The sequence below is a fragment of the Acomys russatus genome, chromosome 15 (assembly GCF_903995435.1).
Source record: "Acomys russatus chromosome 15, mAcoRus1.1, whole genome shotgun sequence".
NCBI lineage: Eukaryota > Metazoa > Chordata > Mammalia > Rodentia > Muridae > Acomys > Acomys russatus.
The window spans coordinates 41,408,103-41,420,207 of NC_067151.1; the positions used below are offsets into that span (position 1 = coordinate 41,408,103).

Consider the following 12,105-nt stretch of genomic DNA (forward strand, 5'->3'; position numbering starts at 1 on the left):
ATCCTTGGTATGTTGGAATGGTCCATTTATGGATGTGAGGATCCAAATCAATTTAAGAGAAGAATTTTGAGAAAACATATAGAATGACAATAAGTGACATAAGTATCATTTATTCACATACAGTGCCATAAATGTTATTCTTTATCATAAGGTGGGATACGATGGTGATTGGCTTATGAATCATATTTCATGACAATGACTGATACTTTCTAGACAGTCTATGTGCACAGCCTTCTACTTAGTGAGTGAAAAATAATAAATATTTTCTAAGAAAATCTCATGATTGTCATGAAAATGATTGCGTGGTCTCCTGTGCTAACTGGGAAAAGCAGAGAACTGTGGACCCCAGGTTAGTGACTGGCAGATTTTAAAAGTTTATGAGCCAGCAACTGATCACAGTTTACTTTGTGCACATAGCCTTGAATTTTTTGACTATTATCAGAGTCATACCGTCCATGATGTTTTGTTTCAATAAAAGCAGGGCTTGATTTAATGAATCACTAATCCAAACAGGTAGACAGAGCTAAGTCTGAGAACTCCATGAATGTGGAAAGTTGACATGACAGCGAGAATTGGCCAAATATATAAGACCGGTGATGGGTTTGTAATTACCAAATAAATGAAAGGTTGTTGTGGCTTTACTCCAAAGGCAGGATCTACCCAGATTGTATAACACCGTAGGCGAGGACAAAGAGAAAAAGCAATACACTAAAATAAACTGGAAGAAAACATTACAAAGAGACACTTCCCGGTGAATTTCCGTCAAGAGGAGAAGAATAAATCAGACTGTCAATAAAACAGATTGAAAGAGCAAAAAATTTTTTTCCTTATGCCTTCAGAAAGTTAAGAACAAAGCCAAAGATGGAGCCAAAGATAAGTCACTGATGAAAACTATTTGAAAAAAAAAATGAGTAGGAAATGAATATTCTTATTCTAAGAGAAAAGTGAATGTTATTTCTTATGTTTATATGCAATTTGGCTTACAACAAAGTCTAAGTTGTCCTTTGCAAAATGTTATTGTGTTCTCAAGAAGTCATACTGCAGTAAAAATTGGCAAATTCCACATGTTTTCTTAATTACTGTAGTTACATTTTATGACTATAATGCAGCCAGCACGAAAATTCACTGTTTCCTCAATAAGCCTCACTTTATAAAGAAATGTTAGACTATTTTCACTTGTGACTTTCACATTTTACTTAAGTTTGATTTCTCTTGCTTTTTAAAGAACTTTTTGTTTGAAAAATTCATATATGCATGTAAGGTGTTTTGATCAAGTCTACTTCTGTAGTCCCTCTTCTGTTCTCCTTCCAGGTTTCATGACGACTTTCTTTTCTTTGCAAGCCTAGTGAGTCCAGCAAGTGCTAGCAGTGTCTACATGGCTGGCTGTCCTCTGGAGCAGGGCAGCCTCTCAGGAGTTGCATCCTAGAAAAGCTAACCAATCCTCCTGAAGTGACTATCAGTTTCCAGTAGCTTCTCAGCTAGGGATGGGGTTTCATGGCCACCTTTATCCTCTGTGCTGTGGTTTTGTCTGCCTTGACCTATGCAAGCTGTTGTAATTACCGTAAACTGATGCGCAGCTGTTATGTTGTGTCTGGAAAACACTTTCTGTGGTGCTCCACTACCTCTGGATCTTAAAATCACTCATTCAAACCCCTCTTTCACCATGATTCCTGTGTTGGGAGGAAGTGTGCTATAAATGTCCCATTTAGGGCTGAGCACGCTGGGCTTTTAGGCTTTACATGTTGACCAATTGTTGGACTTCGTGTTAGTTGTTAGTTGCCAAATACTGTAAAAAGAAGCTTCTCAGAAAAGGGTTGGGAGACACACTATTCTATTGGTATAACAATAAGATTAAAGGATAGTTTAATACTATGTCCATTTAGCAGGAAAAAAAGTAGTACTTTCTCCGTGAGAGTCCGTGATCTACCTAGCCATGGGTTCTTGGCCCTGTTAATAATGCACACTTAAGTTCCATCTGATGGAGTGGACATTAAATCCAGTCAGAATGTGTTTGGTTACTCCTCTATTTGTGCCACCATTGCATCAGTATGTGATCTTTCCAGGCCAGTTACTGTAGCTTGCAGAACTTACAGCTGGGTAAGGTGGATAATAACTTTTCTCCCCTGGTAACATATATGCTGTCTTCACTATAAAAACTAGCCACTAGATGAAGCACTGGACAGTAGGGATGTAGCTTCCAAATTGATATCAGTTTAGTTTCTCCATATTCTTTGACTCTAGTCCATGGTATCTTCAGCAGCAGAGTCTAGCAACAGAGTTCTACAGGGTAAACACAAGTAATGATAATAGCTTGTAGTGTTTAAAGGTCTTTAAGAGCTCACTGGCCAACAATCTGAAACGAGGCAACCTGTATTGGGCCAGGGCTTTTTATTTGATAACCTATGATGTCTACGAAACGCACTGTCCACCTGTAATTTTTATTTTTATTTATTTATTTATTTTAAATTTTTTTATTATTAATTTATTCTTGTTACATCTCAATGGCTATCCCATCCCTTGTGTCCTCCCATTCTTCCCTCCCTCCCCTTTTCCCCTTATTCCCCTCCCCTATGACTGTTCCTCTGGTGCCTCACATTTGACCACGTCCCCTGGAGGGGGAGACCTGGTGGCACTCAGAGAAAGGATAGCAGGTTACCGAGAAGAGACTTGATACCCTATGAGCATATACAGGGGGAGGTAATCCCCCTCAGGAACCACCTGTAATTTTAAAACATTTTATTAAATTAAAAAGCATTATTTATTTGTGTGTGTGTGTGTGTGTGTGTGTGTGTGTGTGTGTGTGTGTGTGTGTGTGTGTGTTTACGGGCATGTGAATGCTATGTTATACAGATATACACGTCAGAAGACAACTTGCAGGAATTCGTCTTTTCTCCTCCATGTGGATCCAGCGAATTAAACTCAGGTCATCAGAGCCACCTTACCATCAGAGGTGACTTTTGCAGGTATTAGTAAAGAAATAGTTTATTACCAAGTAATTCAATGGTTGCATAAGTTGGCCTACTTTTCAAGCATATTACAACACTCACACCCTGCATTTTCTACTTCTGGCCACTGGTCTCTTGCCCACAAATATTGGCTATTGTGTTTTCACAACACAGGGAACAACAAAAAGATTACTATATTGGAGATCCAGTAATATGAGCTCTTCTACCCTTCAGTTTCCTTAGTCAGTAAAAATGGTTTTTAAGATCGCTTCTGGTACTGACATTTTATAGTCTAATTTATATTTTAAGTGCAAATTTAATGCTTCTAACAAGCATTGCTAAATAAGAGTCTCTTTTCATGTTGACATTTTGGCATAAAATTCTTCCTCACTGAGACACTTTTCTTTGCGCAGTTTCTTCTGTGTCCACATATTCATTAGAAGGAAGTGGATTTCAGTAGCTTAACAATGTCAAAAACAATATGCTCACACTAAAATTAATTGGATTGTAGAAGAAGGTAGATAAAGGGTAACTCTGCAGATGGTGGGCATCCTCCCAAATACGCAGCTTTTACTGCTACTTAACAGAAAGTAGTTTCTTTTCTTGATTTGACTTTAGTGCTGGGGTTGAACCTAGAGCTCCCAAGATCCTGGCAAGTGCTTTACTGTGGTGCCCAGACCTTCCTCCCTTCCCTTCCACCACCTCTCCTTCCCCCTTCTCATTTAAAGCTAGGGGTATGCAAGATGAGACTAGATTGGATTTGCTGATTCATGATCCAGTATCTTTTTTCTTTTTAAGGTAATGATTTTAAAGTATAGAAAAATCTGTGCTAAAATGAGCGTAAGTGTGTTGTTGTTGTGTACATGTTATTTTTTAGCCAAAGGATTAATAATTCAGTAAAAGTGGTTATAACCTCACATCCTAGCAGCCCATTCAGGGGCCCCACGAGCATGACTTACACACACCTGTTGGAAGAGAAACATGATCTGGATCCATGGCTGGGGCGCTTGGCTGATGAGGGTGAAACTGGACTTGCTGTACAGGCAGTAATGACCCTTTAGGGAACAGGTAAAGAACAGCTTTGCCACACAGCTTCTCATAGTATCTAGAAATAACACAGCATTAAATGTTAGTTGTGCTCTATGATCCAGCACATGAGCTAATGGTATGCAGAACACATAATGGTTCCTCAAGGCAGTGAACTGATGACTCCAAATGACTGTGTATTTGGGGGTGGATGCATTTCATGGAAGGTACATATTTTAAATGTGTATAAATGTAAATGTGTTCAAATGAATATGGTTTAGACAGATCTTATTATGTCATCTATGGTTTTGTTTTAAACAGCATGCATCAATGAAAAGATCAAACAACTCCCAGAGAAATGAAAGACATCCATTTACTACAACGGTCTGCATGTCACCTTGTCACAGTCATATGACTAGACATATCGAATTGGTGACTTCAGAGGATAAACTCTGGACGAGTAGAGGAAACGATGAATCTGCTGGTGGTTGGTCATGTGCTGTCAACTGTTGATGCTGTTTTTTTTTTTTGCTATGTGTGAGCCACAGAGATAGCTTCCAAGAAGTGCCTGTCAGAAATGTAGACTCCTATATTCTGGTCTGGTATGGTTTGAGATGAAATCTGTTTGAAGATCAATAACCAATAGATTCAGAGATCATTCCTTAAGGACAAGAAAGTAATGGGATGGTGACATGGGGCTTAAGCAGTGAAGAGCCATACATTCAGGCAGTCAGGAATGGATGAATGAATGAATGAATTGAAAGAAAGAAAGAATGAATGAATGAAAGAATGAATGAGACTGTATGTGCTAAGCACTGTGTGAAGTTCTGGACAGTTACAGCTATCATGGATTGACTTCATGGATTGACCATATGTATTGCCTGCTGGATTCTATTTAACTTCTCCAACCCTACAAGATGAATGGTGTTATTGCTTGAATCTTAACTGTCAATCAAAGACCTCTATGGTAAAAGCATGGCTGCCAACTAGTGAGGATGAGGGTGACAAGTCAGAGTTCTAGCTCTATCAATGGATACATCTATTAAGAGGCTCATAATTTGATGGCACTACTGGGAGGTGGAATCTAGTTGGAGGTAGTACTCTCACTAAAGGCACACCCTGGAAGTGTCTCTCTTTACCCCGCCCCCACTTCCATCTGCCATGACCAGAGCATCTCATCTTCCCCTTCCACACACTCCACCACCATGACATTCCATATTACCTTGGGTATGAATCAAGGAAGCCGGGTTACCACGGACTGAACCTCAGACCGAGCCAGAACAAACCTTTCCTCTCTTAGGTCCTACTGGCATTTGTCACAGCAATGGAAAGCTGACTGATGCAGACATTATTATTCTGAGAAGACTCAGAAGATGCACTACTATTTTAAAGTCAGAAAACCATTTTAAATTAGAGAAGACTAATTAGAAATTAATTAGAAAGTTGATCTAGTGAGCCATTGAGACCGCTGCACTCACCACATAACCTTGTTCATTATGGGTTAGTAGATAAATTGTTTTTGCACAGATGAATGATGCTCAGGGACACAGAAAAAAATTGTTCAACTTTATTTTTCAGAGACAGGGTTTCTCTGTGTAATCCTAGATATCCTGGAATTGACTTTGTAGACCAGCTGGCATTGAATTCACAGAGATCTGCCTACCTCTGCCTCCCAAAAGCTAGAATTAAAGGTGTGCACCACCATTTCCCAGCTTGGTCAACATTTTAAACCCTCTAACAGTTTGAGCCAAGCAGGGCTGACACCATGTTGAGATATGTAGTGTGTAGATCTACATACTAAGGGATATTTAAATTTGTAGAGACATTGATAAATCATCAGAAATTCATTATTTCAGATTAATTGGACTTTTAAATAAAATGCTTAAATTTTTTTTCAGATTCATTATGTCTTACTTGTGAAAGTAGAAATTGATTGGAGTTTCCTTTTCTTTTTAGAATAAGGTATTTATTTTATGTGTATGATAAGAGTTTTGCCTGCAAGTATTTCTGTGCACCACTGGTATACCTAGTGCCCATGGAGGCCAGAAGAGGGCACCATGGTGTCCTTGGACTGGGGTTACAGATGGCTGTGAGCCATTATGTGGGTGCTAGGAGTTGAACTCAGGTCCTTTAGAGAACCCACCAGGTCTCTTAACTGCTGAGCCATCTCTCCAGCCCCTGGAGTTTCTTTGAAGTTGATGAGAGACTTAACAAGGGTGACAGAGTCAGAGTCAGTAATCACCCAAGACAGTGTACTGCAGTTGGTTATCTCAGGAATTTTGTTATAATGATAGAAAACAGACTAATACAACGACAGTGTATTAGTTGTAAAAGCCTAAATGTAAACTGATTTATGTCGAACCTGCCCTGGGAGTGCACACTGGAAACTCAGCACTTGGGAGGTTGAGAGGTAGTAATCATGAGTTCAAGCCCAGCCTGAGCTACAAAGCAAGAGCCTGTCACCAGTCAACCAACCAGATAACCACCTACAATAAAGACACAGGAAACCAAATATCTGTAAGTGCACATACCCAAACATGGTACTTGAAACAAATGCAAATGTAGCTAAAATGTACGCGTGAAATAGGAATATGTTTTCCTTCAATAAAAGGTTTCAAAAGGGAGCACGCTGCCTTCTGAGAGACCATACAGTCAGCCAAGCGGCTATATTTTCTACCTGGCCACAAGTAAACAGCACTGTCTTTTTCCTTCCCCTGATTCTTACTGCTTATTATAACTTATTGTAAATAAACATTGGTTCGGTTTACTTTACCCACACTGGGACTCTGCTTTATATACAAACCACGGAGTCTCAGAGCACATAAGATGATCAAAGCACTAGAAGAAGAGAGTCTGTACCCAGGAGCATGCACACTGGCTGTGGAAACGAGTCAGCTCTGGGCTGTTTCTGTTAATGCTCCAGCAAACTCGGTCTTCAATATTCTCATTTTCCCCCAAGCATTCCAAACTTGAAAAACATTTTTCCATATTATTAAATTTTAGTTGTTACTTTTTTTCCCCAAAGTATTAAATAGTGGACATGGAAGAGTTGTTGGATGAATGCATGACTAATTAGTACTGGACACTAGGATGTGAGTAATTACAGGCCATGTTGCTGCTGTGGCTGTTAAGAAGCTTATATTCAAATGAGAGACCCATTTGTAAGCAATGGCCACAACTTGTTCTAAGTTCATGAACTAACATAGTAAAGTTATGGATGCTGAGAGAAATGAACAAAGCATTCCAATTGGAGATCAAGGGATTATGGGAACGGAAGCCTCATATAGCTTACTACAGCTTGCGCCAGGACTGGAAGACCTGCGTATCTGAGAAATTGGGTGCCATTCTTGTTTTAATGGAAGACACCTGCGGACTGCTGCGGCATGCCTCCTCTGGCTATGGAGAATGGCCTTACACATCACAGTGAGCCTACACCGAGAGGGGAGGACAATGCTGATTTTGTGATGTGTGTGTTTATTGGTAATTAAAAAAAAAAAAAAACCAAAGAAAATAGAAGTTCTTATATTTTGAAGATTTGAATAAAAGAGCTTGTTCTGAGAGCTTGCCGGCACTGTCGTTGCATGCCAACTTCACCGCCACAGAATGAGGACAGTTCCCCCTTTGAGAGCAGTGGTTAATGGCATGCAAACCTCAGTTCTAGCACCTAACCAGCCCTGTCTTTGCAAACCTGAAGAATGTAGTTGTGGCAGAGTCATAGAGGTTTCCACCAAAGTTTTAAAGGAAAGCCTGAGAGGCCAGCCAGATATTACGTAAAAGTGAGGGATTTCCTGCAAGAGCTGTGTAAGAACAGTGAGGATAAAGCCTAAATTGAATTGCCAGGGCACAGGGGGTGCCACAGGTGTGGGATAGGTCCCAGGGAAAGCTGCAGTCCATGTGGAAATCAGTATGCAAGAAAGGCCAAAATGGGCTGCAAATGCCAGATTATAGAGGCGGTGAAGCCACTTGGGTTCTGATAAAGCATGCTGTGCTCTGGGCAGCAGACAATGAGCCACAGGATTTCATGTCTGCCCTGCTAGGACTCGGTCTTGCTTTACTTTCATCTTTCCTTGATGCACTACTTTTAAGGTGGGATGCTGCTCATGTTATTAGTGTCATGCCAAGCAGAGACTGAGTCCAATTTTTAAAGGTCTTGGTGATGCTTAATGCTGACGATCAACCCGACCAGAGGGCATTTGAATCACAATGAAAACAAAACCCTGTTATATCTGTGAGGGAGTTTCTGGATTAGGTTCCCTGAGGTGGGAAATCCCACCCTAAACGTGGACAGCAGCATTTCCTGAGCGGCGTCCTAGACTGAATACGAATGAGGAAGTGAGGTGAGCACCTACGACACTCACCTCTCTGCTTCCTGGTTGTGGGTGCAGTGAGTGTGACCAACTGCTTGAAGTTCCTGTTGCAGATGGGCAGCACTGGCAAAAGATGACCCCAGCTGACCTCGCCTTACGTAAGTTGCTTTTGTCAAGTGTTTTTGTCACAGCAAGGAGAGAGAGAGAGAAAAAATAGCTAATGACTCTTCCCTTGGTGACTCAGTTCCAAGCGCGAAGCTCCACCCCCTGACGGTTTCACAGCCCTCTGACAAGGTGCTGCCATGCAAGGAGCAAGCAGGCGCAGTGTGAGCCCGAGCCGATGGGAAACACTTCAGATTCAAACCAGAATGAATCTCATGTCAGACGTATAGCTGGCAGAGATCCTCCCCCTTTCTGTAAGCCATGTCTTTACTCTGTTAATTGTTTCCGGTGCATGTACAAGACGCCTTTTAAGTCATACAATACTATTTGTCAGTGGTTGCTATTATTCCCTGGGCCACTTTAATCTCTTTCAGAAAGCTTTTGTCTATGCCTAGATAGGTTTAAAAATGTTTTTAGGTTAATTTTAAATTTCATATCTATGAGTATTTCAATTTTATACCTATGAGTATTTTGCCTGCAGGCATGTATACATACCATGTGCATGCCTGGTGCCAACAGATGTCAAAAAAAAAGGGTGTTGGATCCCTTTGGAACTGGAGTTATGGGTAGTTGTGAGCCACAATGTAGGCTGGTTCTCTGGAAGAGCAGCCAGTGCCCTTAAACATTAAGCCATCTATTCAGCCACCCTGCATATATACCCTGAAGTGTTTCCCTCCAGAATTACAGTTCAAGGGTTCTGGTTTCACTATAAGGTTTTTAAATCTATTTTGAATAAAAAATTTCATCATAATGAAACCCATCAGTTTGTACAGGTCATATACTCTAGCAATAGACTATCCATCTTACTTTGGACAACACCTTCTAGAAAGGAATTGTGTCCAGCACATGGCACCTACTGCCAGCTCTTAGTGTACAAGGGCTCACAGGGCCACTCACAGGTTACTCTAGAGTGTTTATTTGTGCAGTATCTGCTGCTTGCTAAGTTAGAGCTTGTTGCAGAATGGCCATACAGTTAGGTATTTTTATTATGGTAAAATACAATAACATAAAGTTGCTATTTTAACTATTTACAAGTATAAAATTCAGTGGTATTAGGTATGTTTATTATGTGACTGATGTGTAGTTCCAGAAGTTTCTCATTATTTCAAAGGGAACCTTATACCCATTGATTAGTTATTACTCATTCTCTAACCTTCCTCTAGTTCTTTGCAACCACAAATCTGATTTTTTTCTCTATAGATTTGCCTATTTTGGGTATCTCATATAAATGGAATCATATGCTAACTAGCCTTTTGTGTATTATTTCTTCAATTAACATATGTCTCCAAAGTCATCTGTATGGTAGCACAGAGCAACATTTTCTTTCTTTTCAGGGCTAAATAACATTGTGTGGATATACTCCGTTTATCTAGTGATGGGAATGTGGTAGTCTCTACTTGTTGGTTTTGATGAACAGGAGACTATCTATAAACATTTAGAAGCATTTTTATTTGAGCATTTGTTTTCAGTTCTTTGAAGATATATATATATATATATATATGTATATAGTATATATTAGTAACAAGATATCTATTTTCCTTTGGCTAACACTGTCAAAAAAGGAATTCTGCCTAGCACATGACACCTACAGCCACCCTTAATGTAGAAGCCATTCTATAAGTTATTCTAGAGTGCATATATGCGTATACATTTCTTTGTGCATACACACACATGTACACACAGTTAGGGGATTTCTGGGCCATACAGAAACTTTATGTTGAGGAATACTCATATATTTTGAAACATCCACATTTGAAAATAAGGCTGTGCTGTTGCAAAGGAGATGGGTTTGAACAGTGAAACCTGCTGTGACTTTCCTGGTTTCCAGATGACAGAGATGGAGAAAAGGTCTTAGGCAAATAGCTCTCAGACCAGGATCTTTTCTGATGGGGTGATTTAACCCCTGATGCTCACAGAAAAGGCTTATTGTGGCGACATTATTTACATTTCTAGACAGATTTCAAGAACATGGTTAAAAACCTCCTCGAATATGATTAATCAAACTGTAAGTATGAAATTACGTTTGCTTTGAACTTGTTACTGAGAGACTGCATTACACTGGTGTTTAATATATACAAGTGGAAAGGCCGCGTGCATCTTCTAACTCCAGCCACGCCTACTGCTGTGGAGAACCTGGCAGAGCCTTTGCCCAGTCACAACACCCGTCAGGGCAGAGCATTTGGAGGAACGCAACAATTCCCTACCATACCTTCCTGATGTTTGCCAAATACAAGCTAGCTCTCCACCCATAACGTCGCCGGAGAAAAGTCAACATCAAACAAAATCAGAGATAAATTTAGGATATTTTCATAGGAGCTCTCAGAGTTTGTAGACATGAAAGTACGTCTGGAATTTATATGAACTTTAAATCAAATACATGCCGTTCCCCCCCTCATAATGCTAATATAGTTGATTTCTGGCAATGATACAGAGTCATTCTGTGGTTACACTGAGTCAGTGGGAGGCCATATGTTATAAATAAACATTTGGCTCTCCCAAGCATAGATTTATCAAAAGTTGTGCAGAGGCAAATGAGGCCGGCAAGTTGGGGTCCCCTGCAGGCATTGGCCCACGTTGTGACTCCTGCAGGCACCGTCGCACGTGCTACCAATTACTTTACAATTCTGCATACTACATAACAACAACCAGATTTGAGGAAGAGAAAATTTTAGAAAATTTTATGATTAAATTCCACTAAAATGAGCCTATTGACATTTTTTCCCCTCCCCTAAAAAGACAGGACAAACGTTTGATAGTCTGGATGTGACTCGTTTGCCTGTTCCATCTCCAGATGCACAATCTGAATTTAGTCCTTGTGTCCCAGCTGATGCCAGTGGTGTCTTGGCCAGGGGACTGACAGTGTTGGTAAGTCTGCGGCACTTTCACAACGTGCATTACAAACCCCGAAGCTCTTGTTAGAGCTTGCCCTGTAGTCCTAATGCACATGGCTTTCCTAAGACATTGACCACTTCTGTGTTCACTGAATAATTATGTGGCTGTCATAAGAAAGTTAGGGGGCATTTTGTTCAAGTCACTGCTGCTAAATAAAGCGCATTGAATAGAAAGGAACTAACCCTGTGCAGCTAATTCTGGAGATGTACTGTGAATTTGGGTGCCAAATTTTGAACTTCTGTCTCAAAACAAAATGTTTTCATATATAGATATAGATATGGACATAGATATAGATATAGGCATAGACATAGCTATAGATATAGCTACAATATGGATATAAAAATGAACAATGTGAGGGTTAGCATCCAATAAAGAGTCCTGGGATCACCGGAAGCAGAGGAGAATTAGCCTTGATGATCGAAGCCGAGGGCAGTAAAAAAGCTACATCCTGAACACTGACTTTGGGGCAGGATGGGAATACACACATGGGTGTCACTGAGGGTTACAACTGAGGGTTCTAGAGGAGCAACAGCCTGGTTACACGCATGGGGACAGGGATGAGAACACATGCTTGAGAAAAAGTACGGAGCATGAGGCAGGGGGCATAGCTATGAGTCAGGATCAAGTCCTAACTGTGTCACCCACTGGCCACATGGATAGATTTACTCTCTGAATCTATTTTGTCACTCATAAAACTGGGACAGCAACAGCTACACTAAAATCGTCACTGGGATTAAATAAAAAGTTATTTCGTTTATTATTTTATTCAATAA

General features: G+C 40.3%; 1 protein-coding gene across 1 annotated transcript in view; it reads right to left on the minus strand.

The window, feature by feature from the left end:
• Veph1 (ventricular zone expressed PH domain containing 1) overlaps positions 1 to 12,105 on the minus strand; it is a 205,494-nt gene that overhangs the window by 58,988 nt on the left and 134,401 nt on the right. The window contains exon 9 of the mRNA XM_051157270.1: positions 3,911 to 4,050. Coding sequence (XP_051013227.1) covers positions 3,911 to 4,050 — 140 coding nt within the window. The remainder of the gene's footprint in view (positions 1 to 3,910; positions 4,051 to 12,105) is intronic.